The sequence below is a fragment of the Loxodonta africana genome, chromosome 22 (genome assembly GCF_030014295.1).
Source record: "Loxodonta africana isolate mLoxAfr1 chromosome 22, mLoxAfr1.hap2, whole genome shotgun sequence".
Lineage (NCBI taxonomy): Eukaryota > Metazoa > Chordata > Mammalia > Proboscidea > Elephantidae > Loxodonta > Loxodonta africana.
This window is the reverse complement of record NC_087363.1, coordinates 47,703,460-47,727,935: the sequence shown is the minus strand read 5'-3', so window position 1 is coordinate 47,727,935 and position 24,476 is coordinate 47,703,460. Positions and strand designations below refer to the sequence as shown.

At 43.0% G+C, this 24,476-nt stretch overlaps 1 protein-coding gene and 1 long non-coding RNA gene across 4 annotated transcripts in view; both read left to right on the top strand.

Annotated features, from left to right (window-relative positions):
- Positions 1 to 383: 383 nt before the first annotated feature.
- EDEM1 (ER degradation enhancing alpha-mannosidase like protein 1) overlaps positions 384 to 24,476 on the top strand; it is a 44,689-nt gene continuing 20,596 nt past the window's right edge. The window contains exons 1-2 of the mRNA XM_064274989.1: positions 384 to 962; positions 23,599 to 23,671. Coding sequence (XP_064131059.1) covers positions 454 to 962; positions 23,599 to 23,671 — 582 coding nt within the window. The 5' untranslated portion in view covers positions 384 to 453. The remainder of the gene's footprint in view (positions 963 to 23,598; positions 23,672 to 24,476) is intronic.
- Positions 4,229 to 9,243, top strand: LOC111750992 (uncharacterized). Of its 3 annotated transcripts, XR_002786061.2 has the most exons (3): positions 4,229 to 5,404; positions 6,830 to 7,015; positions 8,640 to 9,243. It is a non-coding gene; the product is annotated as an uncharacterized LOC111750992 (long non-coding RNA). The 3 variants fall into 3 exon arrangements; XR_010319061.1 differs by having other exon boundaries at positions 6,830 to 9,243; XR_010319062.1 differs by having other exon boundaries at positions 6,825 to 9,243.

Sequence of the window (24,476 nt, the reverse complement as noted above, 5' to 3'; positions counted from 1 at the left end):
GGCTGCAAGTTCCCTTGCCCAAAGCCGGAGCGGTCCCTACTCGCCACGCCAGCCCATCCGGACTCTGGACCGCCCAGGGGGCGGGGCCGGGGCGGGGCCTGGGCCGGGAGAGGGGCGGGGCCCGGGCTGGGAGAGGGGCGGGGTCTGGAGGGAGGGCGGGGCCTCGCGGTGCGGCAGCTGTCTGGGCGGCCTATGGCGTGGGAGGGAGTCCCCGGCCGCGCCCCGCGAGGCCGGCTCGGGCCGGGCCAATCGCGGGCGACCGGGCGTGCGACCGCGGGGCCTGACCGGCCGGGCCCCAAGGGCTGGGGGTGGGGGACAATGGGCCAGTTCCTGGTGCGTCAGCGGGGAGTTCCTTAAAGGGGAAGTGTGCGGGCTGCGGGGCGGACAGGGGGTGCAGTGGTCGGCGGGGAGGCCCCCGCGCTTTAAAAGAATGCCCGCGGCGCCCGCGCGACCATGCAATGGCGAGCGCTTGTCCTGGGGCTGCTGCTCCTCCGGCTCGGCCTCCACGGGGTCCTGTGGCTCGTCTTCGGGCTGGGGCCCAGCATGGGCTTCTACCAGCGCTTTCCGCTCAGCTTCGGCTTCCAGCGCCTGAGGGGCCCCGACGGCCTCGCGCCGCCCGATTCGGGGCCCGCTGGCCGCCCCCGGGGGCCGTCGGGGCCGTCGTGGCTGCGGCCGCCGGTTCCCGAGGCGCCGGGCGGCCGGAGGAGGGCTCCGCGGCGCCCCGGGCCGGGCGTGTGCGGCTCGGCCCACTGGGGCTACGCGCTGGGCGACCGGGGCTGCGGCCCGGACGAGTACGAGAAGCGCTACAGCAGCGCCTTCCCGCCGCAGCTGAGAGCCCAGATGCGCGACCTGGCGCGGGGCATGTTCGCCTTCGGCTACGACAACTACATGGCGCACGCCTTCCCCCAGGACGAGCTCAACCCCATCCATTGCCGCGGCCGGGGCCCGGACCGCGGGGACCCGTGAGTAGCCCGCGCCGCCCGAAACCCCTGGCCGAGCACCCCACGCGCTTCCTTCTGTCCTCCGGGCCCCCCAAGGGATGCCAGGGCGTTTAGGGCCCTGGGGCCGCGCCCGCCCGCCTCGCGTGAGGGCCGATCTTCTTGGGCGCCCTCCTGGGCTTGGCGGTGCGTGAGCGGGCCGGTGGTTGTCCTCTCTCTTGACTCCCTCGGAATCTCTGAACTACAGGACAGCTGTCCAGCTCAGCCCCTTTTACAGATGCGGAAACTGAGGCCCAGAGACCGGAAGGGACAGTGGTAGTTTTCCAAGGATTTGCTCCGGGAGCTTTAGACTCATCTCCAGCCCTGCCCCCAGATACAGTCTATACTATTGAACACAGGGTCTAAATGCAATCTGGATGCTTGCCATATAAACGCAGCCTCAAACAGGCCCTTATTCCCCCCATCTAATCAGATTGCCACACCCGGATCTTTTCTATATACAGATTCTGGAGTTGGCCCCAGGGTAGACTTGTCCAAAGCCTTCTAGTGAGTTTGAGGCAGATAGGAGTTACAGGCTTTTTCCTTCATCACAGGGCCTGCTTCTTAGGCTGACGGTAGTTAGGTGGGAAGGTTGAGGCTGTCTGGCCCAGATTTGGGGTCATGATAACCCGGTGAGATTCCCTGGATGTCCTGTACCATCTGCCCCATAAATTCTCCCACCCGGGAGGCAGGGCTGTCAGGGAAGGTCAGCCCTCCCCTTCCGCTAGCCTTGTTTGTCAAGGCATGAACCTCGAGGTTTACTGCTGTTGACGTCAAAGTCCAAGAGGACAGCACACCCAGTTAAGGACCTCCTAGCTGGAGGGAGTGCTGTGCATTGCCACTGGCCCTGTTAGGCCAGGTAGGTGACTACCTTCCTCTGACTCCCTACCCTTCGGTGGGAGGGGAGGAATTGGGTTGCTCAGAGTCTTGACACCACACCCCAGGGGTGTCTTTGGATACTAGGAGCATGTGTTTTCCTTCACCTGTGAAAAGCGATGGAGTCCAGTCTTAAGTTCTTAAAAGGAAGCCATATACTGAAGGCCTTGAAGAGTTTACCGGTTCAGTTAACAACGAATTCATGTCTTAAATTGCAGTTTGGGAGCATGGTTTTTAAGGAAGCAAGGGCTCATCTCAGGCTAACTTGAAAGGACTGAGCCTTTCCAAAATCGGAAGAAATCAACAAGTTATTCTTGCTTAACAATATCAAGCTTTATACATAGAAATGTATTTTCTAACCCTGTTTTTCGAGATAAAACTATTAAATTTTGGAAAAAAAAGTACTGGGCCTTTCCAAATGGCAGGAAATTAATGAGTTATTTTTCTTGCTTAACCATATCAGCCTTTATACCTATAAATGTATTTTCTATCTCTGTTTCTTTGAGAAAAAACTTAAATTTTGACAAAAAGTACTAGGCCTTTCCAAACTGTAGGAAATTAATGAGTTACTTATCTCATTTAACTATACTGAATTTTACACCTATAAATGTATTTTCTTTCTATCTTAGTTTTGTTTTTGAGAAAAACATTAATTAAATTTTGGAAAAAAAATGTCCCAAATCTTACCAGACAGTTCTTTTTTTAGGATGTGTCAACATTCTCTTTGTGTTGTTTTTTTCCATTTCCGGTACTCTAGTTTTCCTGTCGCCTTATCTTCTCATCTTTGCTTTTGAATAATTGTTGACCTTTTGGTCTCACGCTTCTGTTTTTAAGTAGGGCACTGATCTCATGGGTGACACCTTTTATGTTGTGTGCCACTCTGCTGTTTTGCTGAAGGATGATCTCGGGGGTAGCCTCGGTTCTGAGTTTAAAGAGTATCTCAGGGCGATAGCCTCAGGGAGTCCTCTGTTTTCTACTGTTTCAGTTTTCTGGCTTCTTAAAAAAAATTTTAAAATAAGAATTTGAATTCTGCTCCACATTTTTTATCCGGGATCATTTATTGTGACCCTGGTCAGAATGGTCAGTGGTGGTAGCCAGGCACCATCTAGTTCTGGTCTCGGGGTAGTTGAGGTTGTGGCTCGTGTAGACTTGTTTGTTCTCTGAGCTTTTGGTTACCTTCTTACCGTTTTGCTCCCGGTGAGTAGTGACCTGTAGTTGTGTCTTAGATAGCCGCTCTCAATCTTTTCAGACCCTAGAAGCTACTCGCTTCACTTGGTTGCGGATCATGATTTTTGTGAACTATGCTATGCCATGTGACTAAGTTGTCCCATGAGACCATGGTCCTAAGCTTTCAAACCCAGAAAACCAATCTTGTAAAGCGTTTGGTTATGTCTGTAGAGTATCTGTGTTTGTGTCTTCAATGAGTATATGTGCCAGCACTCACGTATTTGTATTTACACGTACCTATTGTCTTTGTTCTTGTTTAGGTACACACCTGTATCTGCGCATATGCCAATATGCCTATACCCATGCGTATGTGCTCACACACTCATTTTTACTCTGGTCGTGCTGTGCTCACTACATCCACATTTAGTGCCACTTTTCCCATCATCAAAAAAAAAAAATAAAGTCTCTACCATTTAAAGCATACTTTCCCCTCCCCCCTTCTCTCCCTGGTAATCATCAATGAACATTGATTGGTCTCTCTATATATTTATTCTTGTTTTCTTGTCTTCTTATAAAAGAGGAGTCATACTATATTTATTCTTCTATGCTTGAGTTATTTCACTCCAGGCATTATGCCTGCCAGGTCCATCCATTTTATGTTTCGTGGACTTATCATTGTTCGTTACGGTTGCGTAGCATTCCATTGTATGTGTGTACCCAATTTGCTTATCCATTCATCTGTTGCTGGGCACTTTGGTTGTTTTCATTTGTGTGCTATTGTGAATAAAGCAGTAATGAAAATAGGTGTGCCTATGTCTGTTCGTGTCATTATTTTTAGGTCTCTAGACAGCACTGGGTCCCTGGGCTAGGGACTGCTTCGAGTGGGATTGCTGGATCATAGTAGGGTAGTTCTATTTCTAGTTTTTGAGAAAGTGCCATACTGTTTTCCACAGTGGTTGTACCATTTTACAGTCCCATCAGCAATGGTTAGGGCTTCCAGTCTCCCCACATCCTCATCAGATTTGTTGTTACCTGTTTTTTTCCATCAGTGCCATTTTTAGCCGGGGATAAGTTCTACTCTGCCCTGCAGGGTCGACTTGAGTTGGAATCAACTCGATGGCAACAGGTTTGATTTGGTTTTTCGTTTAAGATGATGCCTCGCTGTGGTTTTGATTTGCACCTCCCTAAGTCAAATGATCATGTGCTGGGAGCCAGGCTGCAAGGGCGGCCCCTCTGCACCCACTGCCCCCAGCATAAACATCAAAGAATCCCTGAAAAGTCAGGAGGAGCCAGGCTGCAAGGGCAGCCTCTCTGCATCCACTGCCCCCAGCATGAACATTGAAGAATTCCTGAAAAGTCAGGAAGAGCCAGGCTGCAAGGGCGGCCCCTCTGCACCCACTGCCCCTAGCATAAACATCGAAGAATTCCTGAAAAGTCAGGAATATCTCTGTCATCTGTGTTATGTTTCTATTTCATTTTCAGCCTGTGTATAGCAGAATGTATAAGCATAAAATTCCATTATAGATTTAGGGACCTTTGGACGGGGGGCGTCCTACTCATAATCCCCTGGTGAAATCTCGGGTAGGGACAGCCCGTGTGTTACTTGGGGATCAACATGAAGTTGTCTTAGGGGAAAAACAAATAGCTCGACTATGGAAAACAAGAATAGGATGGTGAAATCCTGGTATTTACCGAGGCCCTTTTGTGATTAAACCACCACCCACACATGATCCCATAAAAGTGGAAAAACAAAAGGCAGTGAGTTCTCTCAGCCAATTTCTCAGCCAATTACAGGTCAACCTTCTCGTCTACCCCGCTCACTGCTGTGCTTGACTGGTCTTTGGGTATAGAGATTGGGCTAATTGTCCTTGGCATAATCGTGGACAATATGACGTAACCCAAAGTGGCTGGACTTCAAGAACTTGACCACCCTGGACAAGATGGACAAAGCCTATGTGGCAATGGTTTTGCAAAAAGATTAATTGTTATAAAAACTGTGGAAGGTATTGCAAGATTAAGCATAAGTGTAAAGCAGTGTGAAGTCAATTGTTACTCTAAATCAACTAAACAAAAGCTCATTGTATTTGTGTGTGTATGCGGAACTGTACTATGTGTCACTTGGAAAATTATGTCTCTGGGAAATAATGTTTATGATTATATCTTGTACTGCCCCTTTATTGATCATGCGATGTTATGCTTTTGTAAGCTTATGATATAAAAGACCATGTAAAAAATAAAGAGCAGAGCCTTCTTCTTCTGCAGAATGAAAATATAAGACACTCTACCGCTCGTTCTTTTTTCGCCGAACTCTACCCCTCCTCTGGTAACCCTGTTCATTGCTGAGGCTGGCCCCCGGCAACTGGCGCCCGAACAGGGACCTGAAGGTAAGCAACGTCGTCTCGGGGTAGATAGGGCTGTTGCCTAGAGCTAAATAAGAAAGGAGAAAAGCTCCCTTTAGCCACCCCGTCGTTAGAGAGGACGGGGATAGGAAAGGAAAGATAGGCAAAACATATGAGAAGTTGTTAGACCCCTGTATAAGCAGGAGAATACTAGAAAAACACTATGGGACAAACATCCTCTGCAGAAAGAAAACTGTTTATTGATATCATCACGTGTATGCTCAAAAAAAGGGGAACCGCAGTGACTAGAAGCCAAGTAGCTCGGTTTTTACATTTTGTTCAGGAACAATGCCCCTGGTTCCCAGAGGGAGGCTCGGTTAATTTGGACATATGGAAAGCTGTGGGAGAACAGCTACAAAAATATTATACTAGATGTGGTCCTGAGGGGGTGCCTGTTGATGCTTTTGCATTATGGATGCTTATCAGAGATACTCTTGACCCAACTCCCGATTCTGTTAAAGCATTCCAAGTACTAGACAATCCTGACTCTGACCCCACTTTAGAGGAGGAAGAAACACCTCTGCTTCAGAAACATCCTTCTGTAGCATCTACCCCTTCAGCCCCTCCCTTGGTTGGTCTATCTAATCCAATCACGAATGACACTCTGAGCCCGGAGGAGCAAGTCGATCTAGAGGAGGAGGCTGCTAGATATCATCAGGATGAGGATATTGTTCTTCCTTTACAAAAGTTGCAAATTGAGTCACAGCCTCCAAAGTATGAGGTTAAATCATTGACCTTTACTCCTCGAAATAGAGTACCTTTACCTCCCCCACCTCCTTCTCTGGCAGGAAAATCAAAAATCAAAGCAGCCTTAAAACAAGGCTTGTCTGAGGGAGACGTTACCCTCCCTTTGTGCTTTCCAGTACATTATAGCGGGGAATTTGATGAGGATGCAGAATGGACTCCTCTTTCTTATAAATTCCTCAAGGAGGTTAAAAATGCCTGCAAAGAATATGGACCCCTGTCTCCATATACATTGTCGTTAATAGATATTCTGTCAACCAGCTGGATGACTCCTTATGATTGGTATCAGCTGGCAAAAACCTGCTTACCTGGGGGTAGTTTCTTGTTATGGAAAATGGAAAAGACCTGACCCATTAATCTCTTGTGGAAGAGGCTATGCTTGTGTTTTCCCACAGGACGAAACTTCCCCTTTGTGGATACCCGACAGACTCATCAGACATGCAAGACCCAAAAACCACCAAAATTCCTCCAACACTTCCCCCCTCACTGCTCACAAACCTAACACCTCCCACGACTCTTCTGAGAAATCTGTCTCTTGAAAATGCTCCATCTACACCCCCACCTTCGCCTGTCTCTAGTTCCTCCTCTTCATCTTCTACTCCACTCCCTCTCACTGACTTTATACAACCCTCTACAAACCTCAACAACTCTTTATCTCGAGACAAGGTGCGGTGGAGAAGCCGGAGACATACTCCCTATTCAAGAACCCATCAAACCATTGTGGCTGAGCCCCCAACTTGGGGCCAACTCAAAAAACTTACTCATCTGGCTCACACCTTAACCGTGGATCAACATATTCCCGTAAATGCGGATACTCTTTTTGTGGCTATGCTCGCTATCATTTCCTGCCAGGTATGTGTTGTTACGGCTGATATACATTGGGCTTATGTCCCAAAACCTCCTATATTTCATCCCGTCTCCTGGGAAGATCCTTCCCCCTCTGTATTTACTAATAATTCTGCATTACTGGGGGGCGAAACCATATTTTGGAACCCTCAAGGCTTTAATTCTAATTATTCCTATTCTGGTATATCAGATAATCCTCCTATTTGTATTCAATTAAGAAATTTGCGAAAAACTATCCCTGGCTGTATTCCTTTTGGCTTCAAATCAATGATTACTGACTCACCTAATGGAAATCAAAACCAACAGCCTTACAGACTATTATGGGCTCTACGCCTCATCCTTCCAGAAAAAACTGACTTTCTTAAAGGTATCCCAAAAGTACACACTCCTCTTTTTCCTACCTGTGATAAGTCGCCTCCTGAGGATTCTAAGAGTAATCAAGATTGGGCTATGATTGACCCTTCAAAAGGATTTCCTATTTGGAGAAATTGTATGTATAATTCACAAGTTGTATATGCTTTGCCTAAAATGTCTGCACGTCTTATTGATTGTAGTATTTTAAATCCTGAAGATGATTATCGTCTATTTTTACAATCAGCTCGATATCGTTTTAATTGGCAAGATACCTTAGTCCCTCTCCCACAAAAAGTTAATCGTTGGCATATAAATGGATGGGTTCCCCCTATTCTTTCTACCTTCACGGGTAACATACATCCATCTTTGTGGAGACTGGCAACTGCTGCCGGCAATGTCACTTTGTCCCGTCCTTTTAATAATGAGAGTTTTGATATTCAAGCTTGTGTACCTGCTCCATATGTGTTATTAATTAGCCGCAACAATCACTCTAGTATTGTTATAGAAAACAAGAAAACACATTATGTTAGTTCTTGTGAAAATTGTATACTGACCAGTTGTATAAATCCTGCAGTTCCTGTCGAAAGTATGATGATTTTACAACAGCCAAAATATATTATGATTCCTGTACATTTACAAGAAGATTGGTATGATGATTCAGGCCTAGAAGCCTTAAAACAAGCTTCTGCTATTTTATCTCGAGCCAAACGGTTTGTAGCAGCTTTAATACTGGGGATTTCCGCTCTCATAGCTTTAGCAACTTCTCTTTCACTTTCTGCTATGGCGTTAACACAACAGATTCATACTGCAAACTATGTAAATAATTTAAGTAAAAATATTACTCTAGCCTTAGCCACACAAGAAGCCATTGATAGAAAATTACAACAAGAAGTTAATGCCCTTGAAGAAGCAATTCTATATATAGGACAAGAAATCACTAATCTCAAAGTGCGACTTACTTTGAGATGCCATGTAAGTTTCAAATGGATTTGTGTTACTCCACTGCCTGTAAATACTACCATACATAATTGGAAAAAAATCAAAAATCATATCCAGGGCATATGAAATCATTCCGATTTGAGTTTTAATATTGACAAATTACATATGGAAATACAAGATATTACAAAAGCAGAAAAAGATTTTTCCTCTTCTCAAACAGCCAAACAATTTATTGATTCCTTAAATTCCTTTATTCAAAAGCATAGTCTTAAAAACATTCTGTTAAACACGGGTATTTCTTTAGGTTTATTCTTGATTTTGTTGTTCTTTCTTCCAGTCATCTTCCGAATCTTAAATCAAGCTATCCAAAAGGTGGCTTCAGATCTTCATCTAGCGAAATTAAAAAATAAAAAAGGGGGAGATGCTGGGAGCCAGGCTGCAAGGGCGGCCCCTCTGCACCCACTGCCCCCAGCATAAACATCAAAGAATCCCTGAAAAGTCAGGAGGAGCCAGGCTGCAAGGGCAGCCTCTCTGCATCCACTGCCCCCAGCATGAACATTGAAGAATTCCTGAAAAGTCAGGAAGAGCCAGGCTGCAAGGGCGGCCCCTCTGCACCCACTGCCCCTAGCATAAACATCGAAGAATTCCTGAAAAGTCAGGAATATCTCTGTCATCTGTGTTATGTTTCTATTTCATTTTCAGCCTGTGTATAGCAGAATGTATAAGCATAAAATTCCATTATAGATTTAGGGACCTTTGGACGGGGGGCGTCCTACTCATAATCCCCTGGTGAAATCTCGGGTAGGGACAGCCCGTGTGTTACTTGGGGATCAACATGAAGTTGTCTTAGGGGAAAAACAAATAGCTCGACTATGGAAAACAAGAATAGGATGGTGAAATCCTGGTATTTACCGAGGCCCTTTTGTGATTAAACCACCACCCACACATGATCCCATAAAAGTGGAAAAACAAAAGGCAGTGAGTTCTCTCAGCCAATTTCTCAGCCAATTACAGGTCAACCTTCTCGTCTACCCCGCTCACTGCTGTGCTTGACTGGTCTTTGGGTATAGAGATTGGGCTAATTGTCCTTGGCATAATCGTGGACAATATGACGTAACCCAAAGTGGCTGGACTTCAAGAACTTGACCACCCTGGACAAGATGGACAAAGCCTATGTGGCAATGGTTTTGCAAAAAGATTAATTGTTATAAAAACTGTGGAAGGTATTGCAAGATTAAGCATAAGTGTAAAGCAGTGTGAAGTCAATTGTTACTCTAAATCAACTAAACAAAAGCTCATTGTATTTGTGTGTGTATGCGGAACTGTACTATGTGTCACTTGGAAAATTATGTCTCTGGGAAATAATGTTTATGATTATATCTTGTACTGCCCCTTTATTGATCATGCGATGTTATGCTTTTGTAAGCTTATGATATAAAAGACCATGTAAAAAATAAAGAGCAGAGCCTTCTTCATCTGCAAAATGAAAATATAAGACACTCTACCGCTCATTCTTTTTTCGCCGAACTCTACCCCTCCTCTGGTAACCCTGTTCATTGCTGAGGCTGGCCCCCGGCAATCATGAGCATCTTTTCATATGTTTGTTGGATGCTTGGATGTCCTCTTCGGTGAAGGTTCTGTTCATGTCCTTTGCCCTCTCGTGATCGGGTGGTGTCTTAGGCTGGGTTCTGTAGAGAAGCACAAGCAGCAAGGCATAGATACAGATGGATAGATGGATGATAGATAGAGATTTATGTCAAGGAATGGCTCATGCGGTTTTTAGAGGCTGTATGTCTGAAGTCCATGGGGCAGAAAGGATTATCCTGATTCATGTAGCTGCAGGGGCTGGTGAAGCCAAGATCAGCAGGCTGGAAAGCAGGGCTGTTACAGACTTCTGCTGATTCACGTAGCCACAGGGGCTGGAGATCTCAAGATCTGCAGGCAAGCTTTTTGCTCGAGCCCCAAGAACTAGAGTCAGACAAATAGGAGCCAGCTGCAGGATCTAGTACAAGGAAAAGCCCCGGCAAGGCGAGCAGGAAGGAACTAGGGGGAGGAGGGAGGAGAGATGAAGGCTGAGGGGGCAGTGAGCCGCCACAGGCCCCGAGGCTGCCAGTACTACTCAGAAGATTCCATCATGGGGTGATCACATATCAAATTTCAGCAGGGAGGTGATCACGTTATAAAAAAAAAAAAACAACAGCCAAAACACTGAGAATCATGGCCCAGCCAAGATGACACATAATCTTAACCATCACAGGTGGTTTGTCTCTTTGTTGTTGAGTTGTTAACAGTTTTCTATAGATTTTAGAGGTTAGACCCTGACTGGATATGTCATTTTCAAAGATATTTTATTACTTTATTTACTCTTTTAATACAGTCCTTTAATGAGCATAAGTTTTTAATTTTTATGTGTTCCCATTTATCTATTTTGTCTTCTATTCACGCATTCGTTGTTTGTTATCCTATCTTTACAAAAGATTAGGTCCCATAGTTTTATCCCTGTATTTTCTTCGAGGAATTTTATGGTTTTGGGTTTAACTTTTAGGCCTTTGATCCATTTTGAATTAGTTTTTGTGTATAATGTGAAGTATGAGCCCTGTTTAATTTTTCTGCAGGTGAATATCGAGTTTTGTCAGCACCACTTATTAAAGAGACTGTTTCTGCCACACCGAATGGACTTTGACCCCTTGTTGAAAATCGATTGTCCATAGATGGCTGGGTTTAATTCTGAGTTCTTAATTCTGTTCCACTGATCTGTTTTTACGCCTATGTTCATAAGGGATATTGGTTTGTAATTTTCTTTTTTTGTGATGTCTTTGCCTGGTTTAGGTATCGTTTAACCAATACCAGGTTATTTTGATTACAGTGACTGTATAGTATATTTCGATGTCGGGGAGGGTGAGGCCTCCTGCTTTGTTCTTTTTCTTCAGTATTGCTTTGGCTATTCAGAGTTTCTTTCCTTTCCATATGAAGTTGGTCATTGGCCTCACCCTCTCTGATACCAAAATACAGTCACTGTAATAAAAAAAAATAGCCTGGTATTGTTTAAACGATACCTAAACCAGGCAAAGACATTACAAAAAAAAAAAATTACTGACCAGTATCCCATTAGGGTCTTCTGTGTATAGGATCGGAAACCCTGGTGGCGTAGTGGTTAAGTGCCATGGCTGCCAACCAAAAGGTCGGCAGTGTGAATCCGCCAGTCGCTCCATGGAAATTCTGTGGGGCACTTCTACTCTGTCTTATAGGGTTGCTATGAGTCGGAATCAACTTGACAGCAGTGGTTTTTTTTTTTTTTTTTTTTAAATGTATAGGATCATGTCATCTGCAGACAGAGATAGTTTCACTTCTTCCTCTCCGATTTGGATGCATTTTATTTCTCTTTCTTGTCAGGCTTCTAATACAATGTTGAATAAGAGTGATGATAATGGGTATCCTTGTCTTATTCCTGTTCTCAAAGTCTTTCTCTGTTGAGTGTAATGTTGGCTGTTGGTTATGCATATATGCCCTTAATTATGTTGAGAAATTTTCCTTCTATTCCTATTTTGCTGAGAGTTTTTATCAGGAAACGGTGTTGAATTTTATCAAATGCCTTTTCTGCATCAAGTGATACGATCATATGGTTCTTTGTTTTATTTAGGTGGTGGATTATATTGATTGATTTTCTAATGTTGAACCACCCTTTAATCCTGGTATGAATCCCACTCGTGCATGGTATATGATTTTTTTGATATGTTGCTGAAGTCTGTTGGCTAGAATTTTGTTGAAAATTTTTGCATCTATGTTCATAAGGGATACTGGTCTATGATTTTCTTTTTTTTGGTTTAGGTATCAGGGTTATGCTGGTCTCATAGAAGAAGTTTGGTAGTGTTCTTTTCTCTTCCATGTTTTTGAAGAGATTGAGTAGGATTCCTGTCAACACTTCTCTGAATGTTTGGTAGAATTCTCCAGTGTAGCCATCTGGTCCTGGGCTCTTCTTTGTTGGCAGTTTTTTAAAATGACATCTTCAGTCTCTTCTTTGTAATGGGTCTGTTTAAATTTTCTACCTCTATTTGTGTTAGTTTGGGTAGATAGTGTATTTCTAGGAATTTGTCCATTTCATCTAGGTTTTTAAGTTTGTTGGAGTACAAGTTTTCATAGTTATTAGTTATGATCTTCTTTGTCTCTGTTGCCTCAGTTGTAACATCACCAGCTTCATTTCTTTGTTTGGTTATTTGCCTCTTCTGGTTTTTTTCTTTAGTCAATCTAGCCAGTGGTTTATCTATTTCATTGAACCTTTCAAAGAACCAATTTCTGGTTTTGTTGATTGTTTCTATTGTTTTTCTTTTTAATTTATTTCTGTCCTGATTTTTAGTATTTCCTTTTTTTCTGGTAGCTTTTGGCTTCATTTGCTTTTCCTTTTCTGTTTGTTCAAGTTGTTGGTTTAAGTTAATGATTCTGGATCTTCTTTTTTAACGTAGGCATTTATTGCTATGAATTTCTCTGAGTATTGCTTTTGCTGTGTTCCAAAGGTTTTGATATGTTGTGTTTTCATTTTTGAGTCTAGAAATTTTTAAATTTCACTTCTGATTTCTTCTATGACCCAGTAGTTTTTTTTGTGGTGTATTATTTAGTTTCCATGTATTTTTTCCCGTTGTTTATTTCTAGCTTTATACCATTATAGTCAGAGAAGATGTTGTTGTTGTTAGGTGCCGTTGAGTCGGTTCCGACTCATAGCAACCCTATGCACAACAGAATGAAACACTGCCCGGTCCTGAGCCATCCTCACAATCGTTGTTATGCTTGAGCTCATTGTTGCAGCAGCTGTGTCAATCCACCTCGTTGAGAGTCTTCCTCTTTTCCACTGACCCTGTACTCTACCAAGCATGATTTCCTTCTCCAGGGACTGATCCCTCCTGACAACATGTCCAAAGTATGTAAGATGCAGTCTCACCATCCTTTCTTCTAAGGAGCATTCTGGTTGTACTTCTTCCAAGACAGATTTGTTCGTTCTTTTAGCAGTCCATGGGATATTCAATATTCTTCGCCAACACCACAATTCTAAGGCATCAATTCTTCGTCCGTCTTCCTTATTCATTGTCCAGCATGCATATGATGCGATTGAAGATACCATGGCTTGGGTCAGGCACACCTTAGTCTTCAAGGTGACATCTTTGCTCTTCAATACTTTAAAGAGGCCCTTTGCTGATTTCAACTTTGTCTGATTTCAGTCTTTTTAAATTTCTTGAGACTTGTTTTGTGTCCTAGCATATGGCCTATTCTGGAAAATGATCCATGGGCACTGGAGAAGAATGTGTATTGTTCTGATGCTGGGTGGAGTGTTCTATATACGTCTATTAGGCCCAATTGGCTTATGGTTTTATTTCAATTCTCAATGTCTTTAGTGATTTTCTTTTTAGATGTTCTGACTATAATTGAAAGTGGTGTGTTAAAGACCCCTGTTATTATTGTGGAGTTGTCTGTTTCCCTTTTGTATTAGTATTTGTTTCATATATTTTGGTGTGTTGTTGTTAGGTGCGTATGTATTTATAATTGTTAGGTCATCTTGCTGGATCGACCCTTTTATTATTATGTAATATCCTTCTTTATTTGTTGTAACAGATTTTGATGTAAAGTCTATTTTATCTGACAGCAGAATAGCCACTCCTGCTCGTTTTTCTTTTCTGGTTGCATGGAATATTTTTCTCTATCCCTTTATTTCCAGTCTGTTTGTGTCCTTATGTCTAAGGTGTGTTTCTTGTAGACAGCAAAAGGATGGGTCATGTATTTTTTATCCATTCTGCCACTTTCTGCCTTTTGCATGGGGTGCTTAGACCATTTACATTCAAGATTATTACTGAAAATAAAGTGTCTACCTCACTCATACTGCTTTTTTTTTTTTTTATTTCATATTTTCTTTTCCTAATTTTTCTGGTTTTGTTTGTATTTGGCTGCTTTCTTGTGATCATCGTTTTCAAGGATTGAGTTATATCCCCCCAAAAATGGTGTATCAGTTGGGCTGGGCCATGATTCTAGGTATTATGTGATTTTCCTATATGTTGTAAATCCTGCCTCTTTGGTGTTAATAAGGGAAGATGGGCGGCAGTTATGTTAGTGACCAGGACTCAGCCTACAGGGTTGGACTGTCTCTTGAGGCAGTCCCTTGAGATATAAAAGATAGAAGCAAGAAGAGATATATAGGGACCACATACCACCAAGAAAGCAGCACCAGGAGCAGATCATGTCCTTTGGACCCAGGGTCTCTGTGCAGAGAAGCACCTAGTTTGGAAGATAGATGAGAAGGCCGACAGAGAAAGAAAACCTTCTTCTGGAGCTGACACCCTGAATTTGGACTTTTAGCCTACCTACTTTGAGAAAATAAGCTTCTCTTTGTTAAAGCCATCTACTTGTGGTATTTCTGTTATAGCAGCACTAGATGACTAAGACAATCCTTTTTGCTTCCTTCCTTCTTCTGAATGTTTTTCCTTGGTGATTTCATAGTGGTTACCACATATATTACTTTACACAACTTAACAAGTGCAACAGTGTTTAACATATGAACAACAGTTAACATACAACCTTAACACAATAAATCTGTTCCTGATATGTTCCTCCGTCACCATTTCTGTTGGTGTTTCTCCACTAGCATCAATATACCACCTATAGTCAATAAGTTTACTTCGTGCTTATTTCTTACAAACTTGATGTTGTATTACTTGCGGCTTTTAATTCTTGAGTTTATTCCCTGAAAATATCATATATTTCGTCCTTATGATTGCCCATTGCTATAGATTGAATTGTGTCCCCCAAAACATGTGTCAGCTTGGCTAGGCCATGATTCCCAGTGTCATGGATTGAATTGTGTCCACCCAAAAATATATGTCAACTTGGTTAGGCTGTAATTCCCAGTATTGTGTGATTGTCCTCCATTTTGTGATTGTAATTTTATGTTAAAGAGGATTTGGGTGGGATTGTAAAACCTTTACTAAGGTCACATCCCTGATCCAACGTAAATGGAGTTTCCCTAGGGTTTGGCCTATACTACCTTTTATCTTGCAAGAGATAAAGAGAAAGGGAATCAATTAGAGAGAGGGGGACCTCATACCACCAAGAAAGTGGTGCTGGGAACAGAGTGTGTCCTTTGGACCTGGGTCCCTGTGTGGAGAAGCTCCAAGTTTGGGGGAAGACTGATGAGAAGGCCGACAGAGAGAGAAAGCCCTCCGCTGGAGCTGACACCGTGAATTTGGACTTTTAGCCTACTTTACTAGGAAGAAATAAACTTCTCTTTGTTAAAGCAATCCACTTGTGGTATATCTCTTATAGCAGCACCAGATAACTAAGACACCCAGTATTGTGTGGTTGTCCTCCATTTTGTGATCTGATAATCCTTTGTGTTGTAAATCCTAACCTCTGTGAAGTTAATGAGGCAGGATTAGAGGCAGTTATGTTAACAAGGCAGGACACAATCTATAGGATTAGGTTGTATCTTGAGTCATTCTCTTTTGAGATTTAAAAGAGAGAAGTGAGCAGAGAGGAGAGGGACCTCATTACCACCAAGCAAGAAGAGCCGGGAGCAGAGGGCATCCTTTGGACCTGGGGTCCCTGTGCTGAGAAGCTTCTAGACCAGGGAAAGATTGATGACCAAGAGCCGACAGACAGAGAAAACCTTCCTCCGGAGCTGGCACCCTGAATTTGAACTTCTAGCCTCCTAAACTGTGAGAGAATTAATTTCTCCTTGTTAAAGCCATCCCCTTGTGGTATTTCTGTTATAGCAGCACTAGATGACTAAGACAGTTGTTGTGTTGTGTTTTTTGGAGATCTCTTTCTCTCATTATTTATTTGTTTTTATGCTGCATGGATATGAGTATTTAATGCTCTTGCCTTTCCATTTGGAGTACTCCCTTGAGTAATACTTGTAAAGCTGGTTTGGTGGTGGCAAATTCCCAGAGCTTCTGTTTGTTTGGGAATGTATTGATCTCTCCCTTGCTTTTGAATGACACTTTTGCTGGCTAAAGGATTCTTGGTTGGCAGTTGTTTTCATTCAGTATTTTATATATGTTGTTCCATTGTCTTCTGGCCTCTAGAGTTTCTGGGGAGAAATCAACTGATTCTTGCAAAAGACCCTTGGTATGTTATATTGCATTTTTCTCTTGCTGCTTTCAAAATTCTTGCCTTGTCTTTGGTTTTCAAGAATTTTATTAGGGTATGGCAGGGAGTTGATCTTTTTGTGTCTCTTCTGATTGGTGTTCATATAGCTTCCTGTATTTTCAGGCTTGGTTCTCTGTACAGGTTTGGGAAGTTCTCTCTGATTATCTCTTTGAAAATTGTTTCTGTTCCTTTATTGTCATGGTACTCTGGGATTCCAGTAATTCTAATGTTAGATTTCTTAATTGAACCCCACATTTCCTTTTGAGTTTGTTCTCTTTTCTTTGTTCTTTTCCCTTGTTTGTCTTGAGATTTGATAAGTTCAGTTGTTTTGTCTTCAAGTTCATTTATTCTGTCTTCTGTCTATTCAACTCCATTGTTCAGTGCTTTTTCTAATTCAGTTGCTTTATTCTTCAGTGCCAGTTCCTTTTTTTTTTTTTAATGTTTTCAGTTTCCTTGTTGAATCTCTTTTAGTTTCTCCATTTTGTTTCCTAATCTCCACTATTTGTTTTCTATGTGCTTTTTGCTTTATTTAAACATATTTAGCACCATAGCCTGAAAATTATCAATTCTTTGCATTAGTCAGGCCTCCACAGGGGAAATTTCCTCTTCATGTTTTGCTTTTGATTGGTCCTTCTCCTGTGATTTTGTGTGTTTTACTATTTTTTGTTAAACTTACACCATTTTGTTATCTTTTTTTTCTTCTGCTTCTTCTTTAAATTTTGTGTTCTGGTTTTTGTAGGAAATTGTTCTGATTGGGTGCCTTGGTGGTGCAGTGGCCAAGCACCTGGCTGCCATCTGAAAGGCCAGGGCACGCACCCACCAGTTGCTGCGTGGCAGAAAGATGCAGCAGCCCGCCTCCATAAAGACTTATGGCCCTGGGTACTCCACGGGCAGCTCCACTTGACCCCACAGGGTCACTATGGGTCAGAATTGACTCAACAGCAGTGGGCTTGTTATCTTCTCCTGAGAAGCACTGGAGGACACTCTTAGGTTTTTTTCAGTGCTCATTCAGGAGTTCTGGATGCTTGATCTCTGGAATTCAATGTGTGTGTGCAGGAGCGGGTGCTTAGCTGGCTGCAGACACTGATGTAAGTGGTGGGGCTCAACTTTCCTGTGTGGGGCTCTCTATGTCTTTCCCTTACAGGTGCCCCTGCACAGGCTCTCCCATGGTGTCCCACTGGGGGTTGTTTCCCTCTGTTGCCCATCAATCTGAAGTATTCCTTTGCCCTGCTGCCCTACAGTTCCTCCTGAGCTCCTCCTGGTCCTAGTGCCTGTCTGTCAGGGGTCTCACTTGGTAAGATTCAGCAGCACCACAGTCTCCCTTCACCCCCTCCCAATTGCACAGCCTGCATACTCCCATGGCCAGTATGGGCCGCCTTAAAGAAATCTGGCTACAGCTTCATCAAATTCACTTCCTTTCTGTGTTCCCTGTTTGTGGTGTTACCCAGCCCTGTCCCAAAACGGCTGCGATGAGTGAGTACTTTCGATGTTAGCAGGTAGGTTCCTCCAGCCTCTGTGCTGCCCTGACTCCTCCTCTCCTGCTTCTGGACTCACCCTGACTCTCCAACACCTCAGCTGCTGTCCAGAGTTCTGAGATCTCAGTTGTGCTTGTTTTTATTCTTTGTTTATTGGGTTAGTTGCTGGAGGAATAAATGGGAGCGTCCGGTCCCTTCACCATCTTGTTCTGCCCCCCATAGTTATTTTTAGTTTATCTTTCTCTTGTCAGCTCTTGCCCATATGCCTACACATTTTTTACATAGTTGCAATCAAGGTATGCATACACATTTTGGATCCAAATTTTTTTTTTCTCACTAGTGCTTATGGAGAGAACACTTTAAGTGCTCTTGTTCTCTCTGAGATTTCTTTCTCAGATTTCCTTTTATGACGTGGGCCTAAGGAAAACAGTTTAATGACGAACTGTGGTAACACTTTTGAATGGGAATGTGATGGTCTGGAGAGTGAGTTGATGACATTTTAGTATTTTTCTTAATGGACCTTAAGAACTCTCTGGAGAATTAGAATCCCTCTCCAGCAAGGTCAGGTAGTGATTGATTAACTTTTGGTCCAGGTGGCAGCCATGTGTGACATAGGCCTTTATTTCAGGATGAAGCCTGCTGATGAGAAAGGAGCTGGTTTGGTTGCATAATAATAGTCTGTGGTTTAAGTTAAGGTCATCATGCTTTGAGATAAATATGTTGCTGTTGAACAGATGGGTAATGTTAGGACAGTGTTGGAAATATTGGGGAAGGGAACGTTTGGGATGGGTTGTCCCCCAAACCAAACCAAAACCAAACCTGTTGCCTTTGAGTCAATTCCAACTAATAGTGACCCTATAGGACAGAGTAGAACTGCCCCATAGGGTTTCCAAGGAATGGCTCATGGATTTGAACTGCTGACCTTTTTGGTTAGCAGCCAATTTCTTAACCATTGTGCCACCAGGACTCTGGGTTGTCCCCCAGAAGTTAATAATAAGCCTTTTGGTTGGAAAACCTTAGTATCTTTGAGGAAGGTGTAAAAATGTATGGGCTCTGGGTTTAGTTATGGTGGTCTTGAGTAGACCCTTACACAGGTCACTTACAAAGAATTGCAAAGGCTATCTTTATTTTTTCCCTTCCTTTAATTTAGCTCCTTTCAGCTTTGGGAGATTTTGAGAAGAATTTAGAATCAGCACTTTGATATTCTGGCTCTGAAACAATGAAGCATATATACATGAAGAACTACAGCTGCTAATCAAAAGGTTAGCGGTTCGACTCCACCAGCCTCTCCTTGGAAACTCTGTGGGGCAGTTCCACTCTGCCCTATAGGGTTGCTATGAGTTGGAATTGACTCAATGGCAGTGGGTTTAATAAAACCTGAAAACCAAACCTGTTGCCGTTGAGTGATTCTGACCCATAGCAATCCTATAGGATGGAGTAGAACTGCCCCATAGGGTTTCCAAGGCTGTAATCTTTATGGGAGCAGGCTGCCACATCTTTCTCCCAGAGAGTAGCTGATGGATTTGAACCTTTTGTTGTCAGTCGAGCGCTTAACCACTGCACCACGAGGGATGGTATCCCATGATGAGTAAGCTCTAATCAAAACCTTTCAGATTTTTCATCAAATGTGTTTTAATGATTGTTGTCAAAGATATGATTCATTTAAAAAAATAGAGTGAACTAGCCATTAGAATATTATGTAAAAAGCACAGAAACAGAATATGGATACTAAACATACGTAGTCCCTGGGTGGCACAAATGGCTGAGCACCTGACTACTTGCCGAAAGTTTGGAGGTTCAAATCCACTCAGAGGTGCCTGGTAAGGGCCTGGAGACCTGCTTCCAAAAGGTCACAGCCTGTGGAGCACAGCTCTGCGCTGCATACGTAGGGTCGCCATGACTCGGAATGGACTCAACAGCAACTAACAACAACAACAAATATATCTTCTTTTTAGTCACACTTGATCCAGGCTTATCTCTTGCCTGTTTAGTTGATTGGGGGTAGGGTGAACATGAAGTAAGCCTGAACACTTTAAAAATAGCACGGCTGTCCAAGTTACGGATTACTATGCAAAGTTAGTTTCTCTCAACCCCTATTTTGGGCTGTGAGGTCTAAAATCAGAAGTTTTCTTTGAGTGTATTTGCATATTACATTTTCACAGTCTTGTGATTAGTGACTATAGTCCAGGCCTTGGGTACATGGCCATTTTCATTTTCTTCTCACCCATACTGCTTAAAATGAAAAAAAGCAAATCTCAAATTAACAAACCAAACAAATGTTGGCCCCCAGGCTAACTCCTTCCTTGGCACTCCACACTTAAGATAGTCTCCGTGTCCTTTTTTCTATGTTGTCGTCCTTCAGAGTCAGGCTCCTGTCTTTTGTGATGACTCCAGTGAACTGTTTGTTAGAAGACTTTTTTTTTTTTATTTTTATTTACTCAGTTCTCCGTTTTGTTCCTTTCCTTGGAGCCACTATTCTACATTTTAACATTGCTGGAGAATTGAGTCTCATGGTGTACTCGCCCTCATTTCCCTTTGTTTTGTCTCCCCAGATTATCAATTCCTTGAATGTAGGGACTGTTTCTTAGCATTATCTCTGTGCCTACACAGCACCAGGTGGATTTGTGAACAGCTGTCACAGGTTAAGTACGTGTGGAAGTTTTTTTTACACATATGTTTGATTTTCTTAGATCCATAATCACAAAATTTCTTTTGGAGCCAAACTTGTCTCCATCTTTTCTGTTTTGGAGTAATAAAATCCTAAAACCAAACCCACTGCTGTCGAGTTGATTCCAACTCAGAGTGACCCTATAGGACAGAGAACTGCCCCATATGGTTTTCAAGGAATCCATTGAACTGCTGGCCTTTTGGTTAGCAGCCATAGCTCTTAACCACTATGCCACCAGAGTTTCCTTGGAGTAATAGGAACATTAAAATTCACAGTGGGGTGAATGCCGTACCCCTTCACACATGGTGTTCTGGGTCATTGTGGTTCAGCCAGTTGGCTAATGGGGAAGACATGTATTTTGGAGCTTAGCCTTGTACTGGAAGGTTGAGTTCTTGGCTTGAGGCACTTAAAAGGTGTCAGGTCAGGCTGGACGTTAATCAAGTCTCCTTGTATGGCAGATGGCATAAATGGAGTTACTGTAATTTGGTGCTGTTGGGTCAGGAGCACATATGCAATACTCACTTTCCTTTATTCCCCTCCTGGTTTTTTCTCTTTTGGCACATTTTGAAAGCGTGTCTAGCAATTGTTTGGTTGATAAGAATTCAAAGTGTTCTAATGAACACATCAGATCTTTGAATGGGTTTGTTTGACTAGAGGGGAGAGAAGGAACCACCACAGTTGTTGCAAATATGTTTTTCACTGTGGCAACTTTGAACAATTGTTAGTGACTGCTTGAGCATTGTATCAAGAAGTACTTAAAAACTGGGCCCCTTTTAGTTATAGACTAAAAAGAAATAAAATGTAAGAGTGCAACTACCAAAATTAGAAGTACTTTCCATGGGCCTGTGCAGGTGGACAGGGTGCCAGGTGCCACGGGTTGACCAGATTTAGGTGTAACTCAGGAGAAGTTATACCAGCTCGCTTGGATGCCAGACGATGAGATGGGTTGTTGGAAGCCACCATTTGTTTTTGAGAAGCATAGCCCTGTAATTAACTATTTAAGCTCTGCAGAGTGTTCTTGAGTTAACAGAATTGAGCAGGAGGATCCACCTGTGTGTTTTGACCTCCTCTGCCTACGCTGGACATCACCCATCTCCTTCCTGGCCAGCACTGCCCTGAGTGGCGTATGTTAGCCCACCACTCTCATCTTCAGAGGACCTTTTGCTATTACACAGGCTTATTTAGAAAGAATCGAAAAATAGAACAAGCAGGTGCGATTCTCAGCCAGACGGTTGGCTTCATCTTGTGAGAGACAATATAAAAAGTTCCTAGATAGCCACCTCCAAATAGCTTGTTTTGAAATGGAGTCTAAAACTTTGCTATAAACTCTCTGCCCTAGATTAAATGGCACAGCACAGCGTGAGACAGGGCAACTGGAATATTCAGGTGAGATCAGATGAGAAGTGTTGAATCTGCCTGTACCTGCTTCATGTAAGGCCCATGTCACTCTAGCTAAAGCACACTAGGAGCTACTCTTCCAGGGTGACCCAGGAAGCAGATAGTGTGCGTGGGGCTGTGATGGGAGATGTCAGGACGTCAGTGAATCTGTTGCTGAAAATAAAACTGGGTGTTTCCATTTTGGCCTTTAATAAATGTAATCTTTAAACCAAAACCTAAACACCATTGCCATGGAATTGATTCTGACTCATAGCGACCCTACAGGACAGAGTAGAACTGCTCCATAGGGTTTCCAAGGAGCGGCTGGTGGATTTGAACTGCTGACCTTTTGGCTAGCAGCTGTAGCTCTTAACTACTGTGCCATCAGGGCTCCGATCTTTAAATAGGTGTCTTATTTCCTTCCTTACTGTTGTCTTTTCCAAATTTTGGCAGTTACTTTCTGGGTTTGTGGGAATGGGGCAGAGGAATAAATGGACTCCACAGAATTTCTCAAGCTGTACTTTAGCTATTAATTTCACTATTTCTCCATCCCTGCCCTTCCTAAATTTATTAAGTTCTTGTTGTCATCGCCATCATTGTTTTTAGAGTTACAAGCAGTCCCTGGATTACAAATGAGATCTGTCCCTAAGGCTGTCTTTAAGTCGAATTTAAGTAGGAACAGGTACATGCGGTTCTTATTTAGCATCAGTTAGTCAAATGTCTGTCTTAGTATGTAGTATATGTTTTACCTTTCTATGTATATAAGACACTTAAACACTGCCAAACTGCAGGATGTTTTCCTGAGCATCACAAAGGAGTGTGTGTTCATTATTACAAACCATTGTATGTAGTTAACTCAAAATTTTAACGTGACTCCAGGACTGCCTCTATAAAGAAAATACCGGAGTGACCAAGGAGCTTTACCCTCATCGTAGTCCTGAAGTTGGTTTCTTGAGATTGTTTTAAAACCAAAACCTGGTGTTGATTATGGGGATGCGAGACGCTGTGTGGCAGAAACGTTTATGCAGCTCCAGTTCAGAAAAGGGCCCTGATTCCTGCATGGGTTCACATGAAAAACATCTCCCCAGAATTAATGGAAATAGTGGGGATTTTTGGATGAGGTGTTAGTGAAGGAATGCTATAAAGAAGTTAATTTATCCCCGAAGCCGAAGGACAGGAGAGTGATCTTCAGGCTAACTGAAGGTAACGTGTTTCTGCGCAGTCTGCTGAGTGACCAGTTTCTGTAATGAAGTTTTAGGTAGACCATGTGGTACGTCAGAGGATAACATCTCTGTTAGTTCCTAATGACTGTGAAATCAGAGCTTTTTGAAGCTCACAGGATAAAAGAGATCATTTATGGTGATAAAACTGTCTCAGAGAGGGCAGATGGCTTCCTGCTGAAGTTCTGTCCACTACTGCCTGTGTCTCTGCTTCTGTGACTCAGTTCTACTAAGAGACACTGTAAAAGCCATCATATTAGAGACAGAGAGATCTCTGCCGTATTGGCCCACCCATGAGTCCCTAAATAAGTAGAGTGGCTGGCAGTTTTAGCTTCTGAGGAATGTTTAGTTTTCTTTCTTTCTCTCTTTTTTGATATATTTTCAAAAAGTAAACTACCTCTGTTTAATTTAAATTTCTTTCTTTTTCAGTTCAAATCTGAATATCAATGATGTCCTGGGGAATTACTCCTTGACTCTTGTTGATGCCTTGGATACTCTTGCAGTAAGTGTTCAGCCTTATTATTATTTTCTTATTATTAATTGAAGTAAGATGTTTAGGAGCTGATTACCCCTGGGTTCCCCCAGGGCACAAATTCCAGAGAACCCGCTACTCAAAATGTATTGACAGCTATTATTTATTTTATTGACGTTAATGGGGAAAAAAGGAAAAGCATCAGAGGTTAAATGAAGGAAGTTGCCCTGAAAAAATGGAGACGAAACATTTGATTGCTTTTAGTGGACCTGTTTCCCACTGTTTCACTCCCTGAAGGAATCCCTAGAGAATTTCACGAATGCTTCCAGTTTCTGTAGTTACGATATCACAAAGCGGAAGGTACCCTGAAATATGACTTAGCTAGTGGTTCCCAGGAGCGGGGCTGAGCCCTGGTGCCAGCCCGTGTTTGGACGCTGTCTTTGAACGCTCCGCTTTTTTTGCTCCTTCTTGTCTCGTGGATACTGCCCACTCCACACATGGCTGTGACTTGGACACTGCCCCTACCTCCTCATCCTGTGGTTTCTTCATTGACTCTGGGGAACTGGAGACTTTTGGGCAGATCTGCAGAAACATTGAAAACAGTAAAACACTATAGGAATGTTACTTATTATCAGGACACACCTGTGTGTATGGTCAGCTTCATCACCTTGCCCCTTCAGAGACAGCCTCCAAAGGACTGCCAGCCTTGTTGTAAAAACTCCCCAGGAAAGATGATTTGCCATCCTCCTTGCTCTCCATTGTCTAGTAAGCACTTACCATGAGAAAATTCTTCCTGCAGTCTAGCCCAAATCCCACAATCGTTTACTCTTAACTT